The sequence below is a fragment of the Microcaecilia unicolor genome, chromosome 3 (genome assembly GCF_901765095.1).
Source record: "Microcaecilia unicolor chromosome 3, aMicUni1.1, whole genome shotgun sequence".
Classification (NCBI taxonomy): domain Eukaryota; kingdom Metazoa; phylum Chordata; class Amphibia; order Gymnophiona; family Siphonopidae; genus Microcaecilia; species Microcaecilia unicolor.
Genome location: NC_044033.1, coordinates 378,249,861 through 378,269,044, shown reverse-complemented (window position 1 = coordinate 378,269,044; position 19,184 = coordinate 378,249,861). Strand labels below are relative to the sequence as shown.

The 19,184-nt window shown below is 42.2% G+C and overlaps 1 protein-coding gene across 1 annotated transcript in view; it reads left to right on the top strand.

Moving 5' to 3' along the window:
- LOC115467000 (DNA (cytosine-5)-methyltransferase 3A-like) overlaps positions 1-18,593 on the top strand; it is a 96,380-nt gene extending 77,787 nt beyond the window's left edge. The window contains 2 exon segments of the mRNA XM_030198631.1: positions 15,130-15,248; positions 17,795-18,593. Coding sequence (XP_030054491.1) covers positions 15,130-15,248; positions 17,795-17,936 — 261 coding nt within the window. The 3' untranslated portion in view covers positions 17,937-18,593.
- Positions 18,594-19,184: the final 591 nt, after the last annotated feature.

Here is a 19,184-nt window from a genome sequence, read left to right as displayed (position 1 = left end):
TGGACAAAATGAGAAATCCCACATAAATCTCATATAAATCAAAAGCTTGAGATAATATTATTAAAAAGGGAAATAAAATCATATTAAAAAATGAAGACTCTGACGTCAATGCGTTTGTCACGTTGTTCTCCTGGGAAGTGGAAGTGAGCCCTTGAGTGACTACCCAAAGGGTGATCTAGGCAGCAAACAAGAGAGGCGTCGGTATCCAGGCAGAGGTCAGGTCAGGCAGCAAACAGGAGATGCATCGGTATCCAGGCAGAGGTCAGGTCAGACAGCAGGCAGGAGAGGCATCGATATCCAGGCAGAGGTCAGGTCAGGCAGCAACACTCGCAACACAGAGGCAGAACCACAGCGGAAGACCAATACTGAGGCGCTGAATGAGACGAGAAGTAGGAGGTTTAAAGGGAAGGCGTCTGATGTCAGATCTCCACCCCTGACTGTAAAGACCCGCACAAGACACACAGCTGAGAAACCCAGCCGAGAGCATACCCCAGAGGTGCGAGGACCACCAAATGGCCCTGGACAGGGCCTAAAACCAGACCACCAGAGTCCACCTGCCACCAGAATGGCCATGCCTGCGCACACCGGATGTCAGTGGAGCGGGCCACCTCTAAGCGTGTCATAAGTTTGCAGTGCGCAGTGGAACATGGCGGGAGTCAGCAGTGCATGATGGAGCCGGTATGTGACAGTACCCCACCCTTTATTCCCTGACCTGAATCCTGGGAAGTCCCAAAGCAATGCAGGAGCATGCACATTCGTCACAGGTTCCCCGGGTGTTATCCTCTGGACCGAAACCTTTCCAGGAAACTAGGTAATAAAATGCCCCCTACGCTGTTGGGAGTCCAAGATGTCTTCCACCTCAAATTCAGGGTCTGCCGTGACAGCTGGCGTACGCCTGATAGACTGATTTGTGTGTCATCTGGAAGCACAACATGTGGCTTAAGCAGGGAAACATGGAAGGCATTAGAGATGCTCATAGTAGAGGGAAGTTGGAGGCAATAGGTTACTGCTCCTATGCGATAGGAATAAATTGAGGAGTGAATTTTAAAGAAGGCACTCTGAGTCAAAGTTATTTAGTACTGAGCCACACTTCTTCTCCTGGTTGAAAACGGGAGCTGGTCTTCGTAGTTGATCTGCTTGAGGTTTGTAGGTTATGGTTGCACATTGCAGGTGGCACTGCACCTGGTTCCAGATTTTGTGCATGTTGAGGGCAGTCTGGTGGGCCGCGGGAGTGTTGGATGGCACTGGAATGGGCATGGGTAGTCGTGGATGCGACCAAGAACGGCAAAGAAAGGAGACATATGTGATGATTTATGAAGATGATTGATATATGCGAATTCTGTCCATGGGAGCAAGGATGACCTATCATCCTGAAGTTTAATATACAAGCGGAAGAAGGTCTTTAAGATCTGGTTCAGTTTCTCAGTCTGTCCATTGGTTTGCCGATGGTATGCAGATGAAAAGGCTAGTCACACTCCCAAATAGGATCATAGTTGTCGCCAAAAATGAGAAGTGAGTTGTACTTCATGGTCGCTAAGAATACGGGTGGAAAGCCCATACATGCGGAAGGTATATTGAAAAAAGCTGTGAGCCAGACCAATGGCTGAGGGAAGCTTTCGCATGGGCATGAAGTGGGCCATTTTAGTAAACCAGTCCACTACAACCCACACGACAGTGGAGGAAGGTCCATAATGAAATCCATGGAGATTTCGGTCTATGGCTCATTAGGTACCGGTACTGGTTGGAGATGACCCCAAGGATGGGCATGGAGAGATTTGTATTGAGTGCAATTAGGACATGACAGAAGAAAGTGTCGAACATCTCTTGTCATGTGTGGCCACCAAGAATAGGAAGATATCTGGTGCAGAGTTTTCTTGAAGCCAGGATGGCCTGCCAAACGAGTGGAGTGACCTCAGTGCATCCCTTTCTTCGTGCCCAGAGGGGAACGGGAGTTTTTCCTAGAGGAATGGAGAACTGAGAGAGTGCTAGGATTTTGGTAGGGTCTACAATAAAGTGTGCTTCTTCAAGTGGTTCTTCGTGACCAAATGACCTTGAGAGGGCGACTGCCCAGTTGTTCATTTCTGCTGGTCGGAAGGTCTGCTGAAAGTTGGACTGGGCAAAGAAAAGCAACCACTTAGCCTGATGAAGGTTCAGACTCTTCGCCTCTTGGAGGTAAAGTAAATTTTTGTGGTTGATTACTGTAAAAGTATGTAATACTCCCTCCAAGAGATGTCTCCATTCCTCTAAAGCCATCTTAAGGGCCAGAAGTTCCCAATCTCTGATCGTGTAGTTTTTCTGGGAGGGAATACATTTCATGGAGAAATAAGAACATGACTGAGGGCACCCTCCTGAATGGTTTTGAGAGAGAACTGCTCCTACTCCTACCGAGGAGGCATCCACCTCCAGAATGAATGGCCAAGTAGGGTCCGCATGTTGCAGCACGGGGGCAGTGAGAAAGGCCTTTTTTAAATCCTGGAAGACGAGGAGAATCAAGTGATGTGGTGAGCACAGCAGTGGTGTACTGCTGTAGCTCCAGGACCTCTACCGCCTCCCCCCCATTTCATGTCTCCAGACAATTGTTACAGATGTTGTTTATTCTAACATACCATAATGTCAATATTTCTTACTTGGACTGTATTTTTCTAGTGTAATTTCTATACTCGGGGGAGGGTACCTACGTCAAAGGTGTGACTCTACTTTACCCGGCAAGATTCTTGGCTGGGTAATGATTTGGGGTATTATTGGGGTTTCTGGGTTATTGTGGGGATGTTTGGAGGGGGGCAGGGAGGTTATACTACACACACATACACAGTAAGGCTCTCATGTTTTTATTTCCACTGTTGATGCTTTTTCACAATTTCATATGGAATGGGAGTGAGGTGAGGGCAGGACACCCCGTTTCCTTTTTAGTAGTGGAAAGGCTGCTAAATTACCTATGTTTTTCCCTATTTTGTGATGACTAATACGGGAACCCAGATAATTACCTGGAACATGGGGGGCATTACTTCACCAGTTAAACACTATAAAATACTCTCTGCTTTGAAACATCATAAAGCAGATATTGCCTGTCTTCAAGAAACTTGGCTAACTGACTTAGAACATCTTAAGTTGCAAAGGGGATGGTTAGGGGAAGTGCATTTCACTTCGTCTGGGATGTGCAAGGGGGGAGTGGATGTTCTCATTCAAAAAATCCCTGGCCTGTACCACAGAACTTCTTTGTAAAGATGGGAAGGGCCGTTATATTTTATTGAGGCTGTGGTTGCAGGGGAGGGAATTATATCTTCTAATCATCTATGGGCCGACTGCACTAGATAGCTCCTTCTACTCCTCCCTGCTGAAACAATTATTGCCGTATTCTGGGAAATCCTTGCTAGTGGTAGGGGATATGAACCTTCATTTTCATGCCCATCTTGATAGTTCTGTGCATTTGCCTAGGGGGCTCCCCCTCACCCTGGTTCTCACATACTTTCTTCTTTTTGTACATCCCTGGATTTGGTTGATGCCTTGCGGCTTCTTCATCCAGAAGTCTGTGATTATATGCAGAGATCTCGGGCCCATTATACACTGTCCAGACTAAATATTTATCTTTTCCTCTATGTTTAATTGTGTAACAGAGGCTACAATAGATCCTGAGGCAATATCAGATCATTCCCCAGTATGAGGTTGGAGACTTCCTGTCTGTCTGGTGCATAATGAGGAATTCCTCTTTTATTTACAAAAGTGTTGGACAGACTTTCTTTTCCATAACGAGCAGCATATAGGCCAGCCAGAGCTATTTTGGAGCACGGCTAAAGTGGTGTTACATGGCCATATCATCACTTTTATGGTAGCAGGTCGAAAAAGGTTTACTACGAATATTAGACATTTAGAGGTACAATTGAAGCACACGAAAAGGACATATATACAGACACGTTTGCCTTCCAATAAGGACAGTTATGTAACAGCACAAGCTATATTGAACACCCTTATACATAAGCATGCTGTAGCTGGGTCGCCCATCCAGGACCCAGCCAGGCTCAACCCTGCTTAGCTGCCTCTTCCTCCACACGACTGTTGCCTTCACTCCACAGCAATCTGGCTCCTCTGAGCCTTGGCTCCAGGCCCTGTGAACTCCCAGGACTTCCTCCTCCCTCCCTCCGTTCCTTTCACAGAGGCACATTCAAAGCCCACTGTTTATAAGTAAGAGCTTTTATTTTACGACTACTACTACTACTTGACATTTCTACAGCGCTACTAGGGTTACGCAGCGCTGTACAATAACATAGAAGGACAGTCCCTGCTCAAAGGAGCTTACAATCTAAAGGACAAATGTACAGTCAGTCAAATAGGGGCAGTCTAGATTTCCTGAAAGGTATAAAGGTTAGGTGCCGAAAGCAACATTGAAGAGGTGGGCTTTGAGCAAGGATTTGAAGATGGGTAGGGAGGGGGCTTGGCGTAAGGGCTCAGGAAGTTTATTCCAAGCATAGGGTGAGGTGAGGCAGAATGAGCGGAGCCTGGAGTTGGCGGCGGTGGAGAAGGGTACTGAGAGGAGGGATTTGTCCTGTGAGCGGAGGTTACGGACGGGAACGTAAGGGGTAATGAGGGGCTGCAGACTGAGTGCATTCAAATCAACAAAACACCCTTCACTCCAGGTTGTTTAGGCTAGCAGCCCAGAGCACAATTCAGGTTCAACACAGGCAAATTCAGGTTCAAAAACAGTCCATATAACTTTAAACTCAGGTTCAAAAACAGCCCATATAACTTCAAACTCAGGTTCAAAACAGTCCATATAACTTCACTTCACTTTAGCTCAGATTACTTCACTTAGGGAACAGTACATTATCAGAGGGAAAAACCAAATAGCTTGGTAGATTGCAGCCCAGACCTTTTTAGTATGAAACAGTTTACACAGTCTTTCTTGCACCTTCTTACAGCACGGTTACACAGCTTTATTCCCACCTGGTTCAGGCTGGGGTTTCAATTGTGCCCAGCTCTCTTTCTCTCCCACAGCGCCAGACCTGTTTCCTCTTTAGTAGAGATTTCCCCCAGTGCCTCAGCCTCTCTCCTCCAGTCTTCCACCAGCCTCTCCAAGGTACAGCTAGCCACCCTCTTACAGCAGCTTTTTGGGTTTGAGCCAGGGCTCCAATCTCCATCTGTTCCTCCCTTAGTCCTTCAGTAATCTCCATTTTATCCTCCTCTTTCAACTTCCCCCGCCCCCAATCTCTCCAGCTGCCCTCATCACCTTCCTCAGAGGCCATTTCCCAATCTTCTATCTCCTCCCCTAACTCTTGCACAGCCGGGGGGAGGAAGAGAAGGATTCTGGGACTCGTAGTTCCTCCCTTCTTCCTTAACCCAGCCAACCTCTCTGCCTCCGGTCAGCCCAGCTTTCTGAATGTGGGTGTTGTGCACATGGAATCTGCCCTATTGGGATTCCCCGGCTCCCTGTACCCCCTTTCTTCGTACCTTCCCGGATCCCCTTTCACCTGCACTCTCACAATGCATATCGTAGTAGCATTTATCATAAATATCGCTTTAGCCCTATGGCAAACAAATCTGGTAAATTATTGGTGAGCCTAGTTAAATTGTGGGTTGGTTCATGCACTATCGCCTCTTTACATGATAAATCAGGTACAATAGTTACTAGGCAAGATCTTTGTTAGTGGGCGCTTCTAGCTCACTTCCAACACTTATATGCGCTACAACCACTGAGTGACTCATGGGTGATTGAGACATTTTGGTGGGCTATGGTCTCCCTAACTGACCGAGGAAGATTCTGCGGCCTTAAAATTCACCCGTATCAGCTAAGGAACTGCAACAGGATTAAAGAGCTTAAAATCTCAGCTCCTGGGGCAGAATGGGTTTCCAAAGGAATTTTACCATCTTATGCAGCAGCAGGTACTGGGATCATTGCTTGACTATTTCAGGTAGTAATTCATCTGGGGTATTTCTGCAGCATGAAAATATGGCCTTCTCATCTTGCTCCTCAAACCTGATAAGCTGAAGGAGGACACTGATTCCTATCGTCCAATCTCACTGTTGAATGTGATATTACGTTATTGGCGCGAGTGTTAGCTTCTCGCTTGAGTGCAGTTTCCTCCCCACGTTGGTTAGGCCCGGGCCCAAGTCGGTTTTGTGAAGGGAAGGCAAATCTGTTCTGAATGTTAGAAAGCTTCTGTGGCAATGTCTCATTGCCGGGCTTTCAATGTCCCTGCGCTATTAGTCAAGATGCAGGCGAAAGCCTTCGACCAAGTTAGATGGCAATATATGTTCCAAGTTTCTAGATTGGATGGTGATCCAGGGCTGGTATTGAGAAGTGATATGTGCACTTTATACTTCCCCTCGGGCTCAGCTTTTAATTAATGGGACAGGAACATCAGTTTTTTTCAATATTTCGGGGGTACACGTCAAGGTTGCTCCTTATCTCCACTCTTTTTCATCCTCTCTTGGAGCCACTTATATGGAAATTAAATGCTGCACCTACTGTGGGTGGGTAGATCTCGTGGGGCTTCAGATAAAACCGATATTCTATGCAGATGATATCATGGTGACCCTCACCCGACCTTTGGAGTCCCTTCGTTTGCTGCTTCACATAATAGAAGGTTTTGACATTTCTCAGGTATTTCTATTAATTAAGGCAAGTTTAGGGCCTTACCCTTGAGTCTGTCAATCTGCGATTCATAGGTGGGCCCATTTCCATTGACATGGGAAGGTGTCGCTTTAAAGTAGCTGGGAATTTTTCTGCTCTGGATCCTAGGAAGCTTTACTCTTTTAATGTTCCTTCTCTCTTAACGGAGATTAGGAGGAAGCTGCACCTCTTGAGGGCTTACCCATTATCATTATGGGGTTGAGTGCACTTATTTAATATGATTATGGCCCCCTAAGTAGCTACATCCCTTCCAGATGCTTCCCCTTTTTCTCTGAAAGAAGGAGGAGAAGAAATTGGAGCATTACATACAACAATATTATGGCAAGGTTAAAAAAAAAACCGGTTGTCCCTCAGCATCATGCAGACACCAAAGGCCATGGGGGAATGGGTCTTCTCAGTATACATTACATGACTGTAGCATGTGAACATGCGCCACATTAATGACTGGTCAGGGGGATGGAGTACTTTTCGGTTACATCCATTGAACGTAATCTAATTTCTGGGGTTCATGTCAACCACATTCTGGAACTAAATTGCCACAGGGAACATTTTTTACATTTCCTATTCTACGGTCATCTAGAGAGATGTGGCATTGGCTCTGTCGCCCAGTACCATTTTTCGGCAATGGTGTCACCTTTCCTTTCACTTTGTGAAAACCCAGTCTTCCCACCGGGGCAAGGGGAACAGTGTTTTACTCTTTGGGCTAAAATGGTATAGTTTATTCATTACAGTTTTTAATGGAGAGGGAAAGCTGAAGTCCTTTGCTGAACTGGACTGACTTGACGGAGAATGTGCAAGAGATGCTTTCGGAGGCACATACATTGGAGCGCAGAACCGAGTGCCATTCACTTTTCATCACCAGCACCTGAAGGACACCACCCCGGATTTGGATTATTCGCATCTTTCTACTAATTGGGCTCAGGAACTCCAAGGTCCCATAACACCGGATCTTATTCAAATTTGTGTATTGCAGTCCTTGAGGAAAGTTGAACTCTGTTGAATAATGAGAGATTTGGTATGAATTTGTATTGCATTTATACATCTCCCCCCATAGAGCTTTTAGGGCCTCTATAGCCCTTCAAGATAATTGTTTGAAGTGTGGGCATAACTTAGCAACATTAGAACATATGTTTTGGTGTTGCCCGTTATTGCTTTCTTTTGAAGGGATCTTTTTCGGGCTGTTTGAGGCTTATTGGCATTGCACAGTAACAACTGACCCCAAGTTATTATTTGGTACACCTCCTTGCATAGCTCAGATACCACCTGGCTTCCACCATTTTTTTTTTCAGCAAGCCATACTCTGGGCTAAAGAGAATCCTTTTAGAATGGAGGGAAGCAACATGGCTCTATGGTGCACACTGTGTGTTCTATGTTACTGCTACAATTACGTTTAGATACCTATTAGGGGCTTACTTTTCAGGCTACTTGGGAACCACTCTGGTTGACATTACCAATCCAAGCACGTAGTCATTTACTGAATTTCTAAAGAGTGTGGATTGATGGGAAGTTTATAAGTGTGGGAGCCTGTGTGTGTGTGTGGGGGGGGGGGGGGGGGGGGGGGGGGGAAAATGGGTCTTTTGTCTGGGATAATAGTTATGTTTTCCTTCCTTTGTTCTAACTTTGTTCATGCAACAAACTTAATAAAAAATGATTTAAACATAAATCCTGGAAGGCCTGGTACACTTCTGGCGACCAATGTTTGATATCAGCTCCCTTTTTAGTAAGAGCAGAGGGGCTGCAGTTATAGAGTAATGATCTATAAATTGTCTATAATATAATTGGCAAAGCCTAAAAACTGCTGTGGGCTCGGAGTCCATTGGGTTGGGACTATTGTTGGATCGCTTGGGTTTTGCATGGATCCATGTGAAAACCGGCTGATGGTATTATATATCCTAAAAAGAGTATTTTCTTCTGATAGAAGGAGCGTTTCTCCCACTTGGCATAGAGATGATTTTCCTGGAGTTGCTAGAGCACCTCATGGACTTATTCTGGATGTTCCACAGGAGAAACAGAGAATGTTAGAATATCATCCAAGTATACAATCACATGTGAATACAGTAGATCTCGAAAGATGTCATTAACAAAATGTTGTAATACTGCAGGCGCGTTACAAAGGCCAGACAACATTACAAGGTATTCATAAAGCCCATCGCAGGTGTTAAATGCAGTCTTCCTTTCGACCCCCTCCTTAATCCGTATTAGATTATAGGCCCCCCACAAATCCAGTTTAGTAGAGATGGTGGCACCTTGTAATCTATCAAACAGCTCAGGAATTAGAGGGAGGTACAGATTCTTTATGGTAATGGCATTAAGACCCCGATAATCCATACAGGGACGAAGTCTCCCATCTTTCTTATTGACAAAAAAGAATCCAGCCCCTTAAGTGCAGGCAGCCAGCAGGACTTGCAAAGTCTCAGTCAAAGTCCAGGCAGAGGTCAGGAGAGGCATTGGTAACCAGGCAGGGGTCATGTCAGGCATCAAATGAGAGAGAGATGTTGGTATCCAGGCAGAGGTCAGGCAGCAAGCAAGAGAGGCGTCAGTATCCAGGCAGAGGTCAGGTCAGGCAGCAAGCAGGAGAGACATCGGTATCCAGTTAGAGGTCAGGCAGCAGGCAGGAGAGGTGTTGATATCCAGGCAGAGGTTGGTCAGGCAGCAACACTCACAACACAGAGGCCAGAACCACAGGAGAAGACCAATACTGAGGCTCCGAATGAGGCGAGAGGTAGGAAGTATAAAGGGAAGGCGTCTGACGTCAGAGCTCCACTCCCTGACATCAAGACCTGCCCTGAGATGCCCAGCAGAAAATCCCAGCCAAGAGCGCGCACCAGAGGTGCTGGGACCACCAAATGGCCCTGGCCAGGATCCAAAAACAGACCACCAGAGTCAGCCCGCTGCCGGAACGGCCGGGCCCGCGCGCACCGGAAGTCAGCGGAGCAGGCTGCCTTCAAGCACAGCGGGAGTCGGCAGTGCGCAGCAGAGCTGGTACGTTAGTGTTCCACAAAGGGAGCAATGTGTTCCAATCACAGTGTAACTTATAAAGGACTGCCCTGAAAACAAGCTGTATCCAGTTTAGAACAACTAATATAGTGCTGATAGCTTAAAAACTTGAAGTAATTGTGAAATATGCATGGCTACTATTGCAAAAAAACAAATGTAACCAGAAACAAAGAATATCTTCAATAATGGGACAACTATTAAAGAGGGGGACAGAAATATAAAACTATAGAAAAACTGATAAATCAGTTTCCATATTTAAACCACCAGGGGATAGTGTGCCTAAATCAAAAAGAAATCTTTGTTCCATTTTTAAAAGATTAATATCCAAAGGACCTCCTCTCTATAACCTCTTAATAATGGCAAGGGCACAACATTTAAAATATTCAAACTTATGTCCATTAGCAATCGCATGTTCTACCATAGGTTTTTCTTTAATCCTTCTTTTTATAGCACTCTTATGTTCCATGATTCTAATAATCAACTTTCTTTTGGTCTATCCTATATATGCTAGCCCACAGGGACACAGGGCAGCATAGACCACAGTCAGTCTTACAATTAGAGAAGTGTTTCAAAACCACTTGTTTCCCAGAAGATGGTATCATAAACACCTTAATTTTCAAATTATCACAACAAAGTGACCAGCTGGCAACCTTCTCATGTCAGTCCTGCCCCCCGGTAAAGCTGATGGTACAGGTAAATCTCTCAAATTTCTCTCACATTTGTATGCTACCATTATATCCTTTTGCCTTAAAAACGTTATTTCATCAAAATCAGATCTCACTGTATAAGTGATGGAATCAGGAGCATAATCTTTTCAAATGTAAAAACTGACTGTAAGGGAGATTATTTTTAAGAGAAGAACTGTGACAACTTAAAATTCAAAAATTTATTAACATCAGTAGGTTTACGATAAATGTTCATACAGAAAATCTTACTCCTAATTTTATTACTGATATCCAAAAAAGGAATACCCTCTGTGTCGTAACTCGTTTGAAATTTTAAGTTAGTATCACATTGGTTCAGTCATTCATGAAATCTTTTAAGTTCAAAAATTGGCCTCTTCTGTATCATGAATGCATCATCTATAAACCTCCTCCACATGTTCTTTGAAATCATGAGCAGAAAGGAATTGTTTTTCAAACTTGGCCATATAAAGATTAACAATTGAGGGGGCCATCGTATATCCCATGGCTGTCCCTTTAATCTGTTGGTAAAACTTACTATCAAATGAAAAACAATGCTTCATGAGTGCTATAGTAGCCAATTCAACTACAAATTCAGTTAGAATTCTCATCAAAAAAATCTCTACTTGATAATGTGTCTCAGCTAATGTCAACTGCTTCTTTCTGAAGCACATTAGTATATAAATTCTTGATATCTAATGTAACTAAAACCATATCTGTATAGTCCTTCAAGGCTTTCCTCTGTCTCCGCTGCTTTTCAATATTTTTTTAATGATCTTTAAGCCTCTTGTTACATAACAAGAAATTCATTCACTATATTTATGCAGATGACATTTCAGTCGTTATACCATTTGACTCCATTTCTGTAATAGATTCTATCCTAATTCAACAATGTATGTCATTAATAAATAATTGGATGTTTGATTATAAGTTAAAATTGAACACTGAGAAAACAAAATTTATTTGTTTTGACATGCATCCAGAGACGATTCCAAAATCTATCACTATTAACCAAGTTACCTTTAAATTTTCTACAGTTATTAAATTGTTAGGAGTGTTTATTGATAGTGCTTTAACCATGGAAAAGCAGGTCTCTTCTTTAACAAAGAAATGTTTTTTTCCCTAGTGAAAAACTGAGATGCATGCAAAGTTATTTTGAACAAGATCATTTCAGAATACTGGTTCAGTCTCGTTTAGTCTCTCATTTGGATTATTGTAATCTGGTATATTTAGGATGTAATAAAAGCTTGGTGAGGAGACTACAAACGTTACAGAATACAGCAGTTTGAATGATTTTTGGATTGTCCAAATTTGATAGGATCACGTCCAGTTATTTATCATTACACTGGTTGCCTATTGAAGCTAGAATCTATTTCAAATTGGCTTGTGTTCTCTTTAAACTCCTACGTGACTTGGCACCAGACTATCTATATCCACATTTTTTTATTTATTTATGCTTTGAGAACAGGACATATTGGTACTGTAGGTTATCCTTTTCCATCATCAAAAGGTAAAAAGAGATTACACCTCTTCAAATTAGGGTTAGCATTTCAAGCAGCAAGATTATGGACTATGATTTCACCTATATTTAAATCTTCTCAGTCCTATATTCTTTTTAGGAAAATTTGAAAACCTTCTTATTTCAGAAATATGTATCTCACGCTAATTACTGATCTTACAATTTTTTCTTATTTTTTTTTTACCCGCGCTTTTCCCACTCATGGCAAGCTCAATGCAGCTTACATGGGGCAATGGAGGGTTAAGTGACTTGCCCAGAGTCACAAGGAGCTGCCTGTGCCTGAAGTGGGAATTGACTCAGTTCCTCAGTTCCCCAGGACCAAAGTCCACCACCCTAACCACTAGGCCACTCCTCCACTAGTATTCCCAGTTAAATGAAACTGGCTTCTTTAAAATTATAACCCACTTAGAACTGTGAGGTAATAGCGGGATATAAACCTGATTTACCATTACCATATCAGTACTGCATGTCATGATACTCAGGGTGTTAATGATATCGGCTGAATCGCGAAAATAAGATAGAATCTTATTAATGAAGTATGCAAAATGTATCTATAAAGATGGATAATGTTTCAAAAAAGTGATCCTTTTAGCATATACAATACATCTACCAGGAGGTGAGGTCAATGATTTGTGTATTTGAGGGAGAATAAGAAATCAGCTTCTTTCTGAGTGATATATTGGGCTTCTTTGCTTATAGTGATAAGTCTTAATTTCTTCCTTAAGTTAATGCTTAGGTTCAGATTTAAGTTCTTTATAAAACAACTTATCCTCAAGTTGTCTATTAATCTCAGCTATGTAGATAACCTTATCCATAACAACTACTGCTATCCCTTTATCTGAAGGTTTATTAATGATGCTGTTATCATTATGCAATGTCTTTAAGGCTTCATTCTCCTCCATTGTCATATTGTAAAATATATATTTTTTTAACCACAACATTCAGTCTCAAAAGTCTTAACACTTGAGTGTCAATTTCTGTCAAGGCCCTATGAGAAATGCTATAAACAGTGCTTAATATATTCTTTCCTCATTCTGTATTGTTGAAATCTCCCCCTTCTTCTCCCAATAGCCTCTTCCTCTTCCTCCGCTGCTGTTCAAGCCTGTCATATTTTCAATAAAATGGTTGTCTGTAGTGGACTTCCTTTTCCATAACTGATTTAGTTGAAAAACCTGTCTCTCTATATTAGCCCGGGGGAGGTGTAGTATACAAAGATGCTGAGGGATCAAATACTTCATCTTGATCACTTCTCGGTCTCTTTTTCTTCCACAGCATATTAGGACTCTGTGATCTTTGCTTCTCATTATTAGCTAAATTCACATTGGAGGATTTCCCATTTTGGCCAAAGAAATGTTTTCTCTCTTGTATATATGGAGGCCTGGTTGAATACCCATTCTAATTAAAATTACTCCTCTTCTGATTCTTATCTTTATGCCAAGGGTATATATTAACATTCTTATAACCTAGGTCGTCTCTCCTACATTTTTCAAACTTCAGTAGTCTTAGATGTTTCTCAAATTGTTCACTACTTTTTAAAAAATCTGCATATAATAATTCAAAACATGTATCATACTCTTTGAGAAACACCAGTTCTTTGTGTAATTCTTCCTTAACCTTTTGCTCTTTCTCCTTACAAGTCTTAATAATAAGAATCATTAGATCCAATGAGCATTTATTGAGAATCGCTTCCCATTGTAACATAAATACATTATCATCATTAAACATGGTCGGAGGCTTATTCATACGCAAACCTCTGGGGATCCATTTATATCTACAGTAGTCCAATAATGATGATCCATGCAGTTCAATCCACTTACACCTTTTTCCCAGTTTAACAGATTCTTTCCCGTGTACAAGATAATCTTCCAACTCTTGTGCTTCTTTGAAAAAAGGTTCAGATGGTAGGAGGCTATTCAAATAGTCCTCTTTGAAACTTCCAAGGTGAGAAAGACATGATACCTTCTAAGCTCATAGTTTAATCACTTTTTTGGAGATTTAGGGTTATCACGATAAAAATGTTGATTAGCACCAGAAGTGCTTGGTGATATTATATACAAAAATTGGAGAAGTCCTATGATCAAGAAACTTGTCTACCCTTAGAAGCGGGTTTTACTTTCGAGTGACGCTTCGCTTGGATGAGTTAACACTCTGAGGACCTCACCTGCATTACAAAAAAAATTCCTCTTTATCATAGACTTCTTTATAGGTTTTGAAGCATTTTGGGGTCGGTCCTCTCACAATCCTCCACCAGATTGCACTCTGGTTGGTTCTGTGTTCTATGATACCTTCTAAGGCAGGTTTCAAAATGCCCAACAGAGAAGGACCAAGAAACAACACAGAGGAGAGATACTGAATATGGTAGGAAGATAAGGACACTGAAAGGACAAATGCTGAACATGGGGGGAGAATAGGGATAGGGACAGAGAGGAGATGCTAGACAAGACAGATAAGGGATACGGAAAGAAAATGAATGGTGGACACAGAGAAGAATGTCAACACGACAGAGACACTGGAGAGAGAATACGAAAAAAAAAATGACAAAGCAGAAAAGAGATACTGGGATCATAGTAATGCTCAGGCAACAAAGGTAGAAAAAGGGTACTGTTTTTAGTCCCCCCCCCCCCCCCCCGGGTAGATTATAACATCAGTTTTAGAATCCTTATTTTATTATCTTATTGTACTCCATGTTTGGTTTGTATTCATGATAGCTGAGGATCCTGAATACAGACCAAATACTAAAATAGCATCTTTGTAGCACAGGGCGATTTCTAGAAGTTGAGGGAGGGGCTAAAGCCTTATGGTAAGGACTGTAATGTTCTTAGAAGTACTACCCTCCGTTTCTTCCTTTCAGACTGTCTTTCCCACCCCACTCCCCACCCAATGATCTTATTTTCACCTTCCTTCCTCTTTTCCCACCCCTTTCGCACTGGATATTTCTTCTTCTGGGGAAATTGACAATTTATTGCCTTTACAGCCACATACACATACCACAATAGAAGCAGCAGTTAAGCACATGCCCTCTGATGCAGAGGGGCAGTCTGCACACTTTATTCCACAAAACCGGTCTCACAGCAACAGAAGGTGATGTTCACTTAAGCTGTTTCTGCTGTCAGCCCAGGAAAACAAGCAAAAAAGGAGCATCAGGAAGGCAGGATTTATGTTGTCGCAGCTTGGTGGCAGGACTGTGGGAGATGGCCTGAAAGTTTAAGGGAGCAGATGAAAGCCACAGCTCCCATGACCGGTCACCAAAACCAAGAACCTAAGAGTTAATGCTGTTACAAAATGGTTTCCTTGTGTTTTTTCAGTTCAGCAAAGTGCGAACCATCACTACTAGGTCTAACTCAATCAAGCAGGGCAAAGACCAGCATTTCCCAGTTTTCATGAATGAAAAAGAGGACATTCTGTGGTGCACTGAAATAGAAAGGTAAGTAGCTTGCCACACAAGACTTCTCTACTTGTTGTGTGCTATGTCCAAAAATGGAATTGGATTAAAGTGTCCTTTGGGAAACCTGGTGCAAGATCCATGGGTAAAAAACACCTCCAGACTTGGTATTTAGGTGCTTAGTTTTATAATTGCTTTGCTAATAGACAGGAATAAATGGTTTTTGTTTGTTTGTTTGTTTTTACATAATCTGTATTGATTTTTTTCAGTTGCTACACAGTTCAGTCATAATCAGGACAGTTTGTTATTAAATGGACTTGGAGAAAAAACACTATTTCTGGGATAAGCAGTATAAAATGTTTTGCACTTTTTTTTGGATCTTGCCAGGTATTTGTGACCTGGATTGGCCACTGTTGGAAACAGGATGCTGGGCTTGATGGACCTTTTGGTCTATCCCAGTATGGCAAGACTTATGTACTTATGAATGCCTAAGTGGAAAGTCTGCAGGAAAGATTTCCCTTTGAAAATAGGCTAGGGAAAAGTACAGACACAACTTTGCTTTGCTTTTTGTATTGAACCTTTCTTTGAATAAAATTACACATGCATCCATGGAAAGCCAAACATATGCACATAATTGCAAACCTCACCCACAGGAATGCCTCCTCTCATTGCAGTCAACGTAACAATAATTACATGTGTAATGGTACTATGCATGTAATTTAATCTACAGGGCAAGTCACTTAACCCTCCATTGCCTCAGGTACAGACTTGGATTGTGAGCCCTTCTCGGACAGAAAAATATCCAGTGTACCTGAATGTAACTCACCTTGAGCTACTGCTGAAAAAGGTGTGAGCAAAATCTAAATAAATAAATAAATACAAGTTGAGTTTTCAAAGACCCCCATTTCTATACATATAAGGGTTTTGAAAATTGCTTTGTTTCAGAACATCCACACCTTGAGAAGTTATTTATCATAGAACAGGAATGATAAATATTTTGACTATTAACCATATTATATTATTCCACCCCTTAGTTCTCTCTGCCATTCTGTTTTTCAATTGTTAAATACTTGCAAACACTCCACCTGTTCCCCAGCCCTTCCAAAGAGGTGAAAATTCTGTCACTACAAGTCACACACTCACTCTATACCTCTATTCACCCACCTCCTTTCTCAGCTGTCCCCCACCTGGTCCTCATCCCTCTCTTGAAACCCACAATGATCCATGTGTTCCTAATATCTTACTCCTGCTAATTCACATTCTCACGCATCTCCTCGCCCCCTGCTGAGTCACTTCCTCTGAAACTGCCAATGGTCATCTTCTCCCACTCCAACCATTCTCCTCCCAACTTAACTCTATAAGTCCTGATCCCTGTCCCACTTTGCTGGACTTCCTAGTAACAATCTGAGCTAACAGGAGAGAGAAGAGGGTGTGATTTGTCAGGACACCTTTTTCTTTTTTGTACTTTTGTAAGGGAGCCCTTTGTCTAACCATTGTCACTACAGTGTCCCTAACTTTACTGTTCTGTGGGAAAGGTAGTTTCAAAGTTGTGAAGCCATGACTGCAACAAAGGGGATGAGGACAGTATGTTCTTTGTAAAAGAAAAGTGCATGGCTAGTTTTCTTGGAATTTTTCCTTTTATGAAGCAGGGGCGTAGCCAGACAGCAGATTTTGGGTGGGCCTAGTCAAGAAGTGGGTGGGCACCAAGTGTTCTCCTCCCCACCCCACCCCCAATGCGATGAGGCCAGTATCAGCAGCTTAGGACGCTTAGATTGCTGAAGTGGAGGGCAGTGTTTTCAGCACCATCAGGGGGAGGTCTTCAGCTTGTGAAGCTTGGGATCCCCACCAGCTAGCACTAAATATGTTCTGCTGTTGGGTGGGCCTGAGCCCTAAGTAGATTGGCCCTGGCCCACCTAGGCCCACCTGTGGCTACGCCACTGTTATGAAGAGGGAACAGATGTGTGTTAAAGATGAAGAATAGATTGTGTAAATTTGGAAAAAATGAGATGCTTTTGTGGAGGAGTGGCCTAGTGGTTAGGGTGGTGGACTTTGGTCCTGTGGAACTGAGTTCGATTCCCACTTCATGCACAGGCAGCTCCTTGTGACTCTGGGCAAGTCACTTAACCCTCCATTGCCCCATGTAAGCCGCATTGAGCCTGCCATGAGTGGGAAAGCGCGGGGTACAAATGTAACAAAAAAATAAATTTTGGACACATGCAAGCCTTGCATTCCAACAGTTTCTCGTGTACCATAACATCTTTAAAAATGGATCACTTTTTCCAGTTTTGTAAGTGCTGAGATTTTCCCCTTTGATTCATAGGGAGCTGTGGTGAATAAATATTTGAGTATAAAGATGCGGTAGTACAAAGATAGAAGTGTGAGTATAAATGTTTCAGCTTCCAATCAGCCTACCCAAATAATTATTTGCCGTGGTCTCCTTTCTACTCTCATATTTTGGAATTTACATAGACCAATTCATTTACTTGCCATTCATGTAGATGGGCTTTGCTTGGCAGATATAGTTGTCTATATAAGGTTTAAACAGAGTTTGTTCTCGGTTTTTACCAGTGCTCTTCCTCTCCCTGCAGGGTGTTTGGCTTTCCAGTCCATTACACAGACGTGTCTAATATGAGCCGCCAAGCCAGGCAGAGACTCCTGGGGAAGTCCTGGAGTGTTCCTGTTATTCGCCACCTGTTTGCGCCCTTGAAGGAGTACTTTGCCTGCATCTAATAAGGGAGAAAGAGCACAACTGTGGAAAGAAAAACACAAATGCGTACACACATGCACAGGCTGCATGTCTTCATGTGACAAAGTGGCTATTGACGTCTCTTTTCAGTTTCATTTTGTGTTTAGTTTTTTACATATTTGTTTTGTTGAGATGTGTTTTTGTATGGAGTGGGGTTTTAGGAGAATTCTTCTCATCTTGTTTTGCTGTGGTTAAAATGTTAAGGTTTTTGTTTCATTGCTAGGGTGAGGGCAGGACGTGACCATGACATTTTGGTCATGTCCTGCCCTCCCCTAGCAATGAAAACTAAAGTCTTTATAGTTTTGTTTTTAATCCAACTCAGCCCTTCTTCCCCTCTCTCCCTCCTCTAACACCTTCACTTTTCCCTCGTATCACATGCAGAAAGACTCAATATAATGTAGACTTGCATGGAAATTTGTACCCTGTCTCACTAACTTCAGTTCTGATTGGGTTTCCTATTGTAATCTGGAGAGGGGTGGATGTGTGTACTTTCATTTCTTCTTTGTATATATAATGTGAATTTTTCTTTCTTCTAGTGCTTGATTGAACTAGGGCTGTGCTGTTTGTTTTTGCTGTTTTTTTGTTTTTTCATATTTTGAACTCCCTCTTGAAAAAGCTGTAAGTTCAACAAGCAGATCTTTTTAAATCATGTTTTGTTTGTTTTAATATATATATATATATATATATATATATATATATATATATATATATATATATATATATATACACATAGAGAGAGAGAGAGCTGCTGTTTTTAAAATTTTGTCCCAAAACAGAAAATATAAAGAGAGGGTGCTCTTTTGAAATTTTCGCACATTGTCTCTCCCAGCAGGTTTAGGATGAGCGCTCAGGATGTGAATCTCACTGGTGCTTTATGGTGACTTGAAATAGACAATTGACATGCAGCAATTGTGAATGAACCACCACTGCATCATTTTCATTACCTTGCACCAGCAATGGGGATGATAAATACAAAGCATGATGGTGTCCTCCCTTTTCTGTGATTCTTAGGGAACTGCCATTGGAATCAGCAGTTGGAGGCAAAGGCATGTCTTCTTCTGTAAACCTACCTTTTATTTATTTATTTTAGCTAAAATAAAGATGTGTGAAGCCTCATATGAATGCTCATATTTTTGTATGCTGAGAATGTAGCGTCTACATTTCATCAGTTCACACCCTTAACACTTTTACAGGCAGAGTGAAAGCAATCTCACAGCCTGCCATCAAGAAAT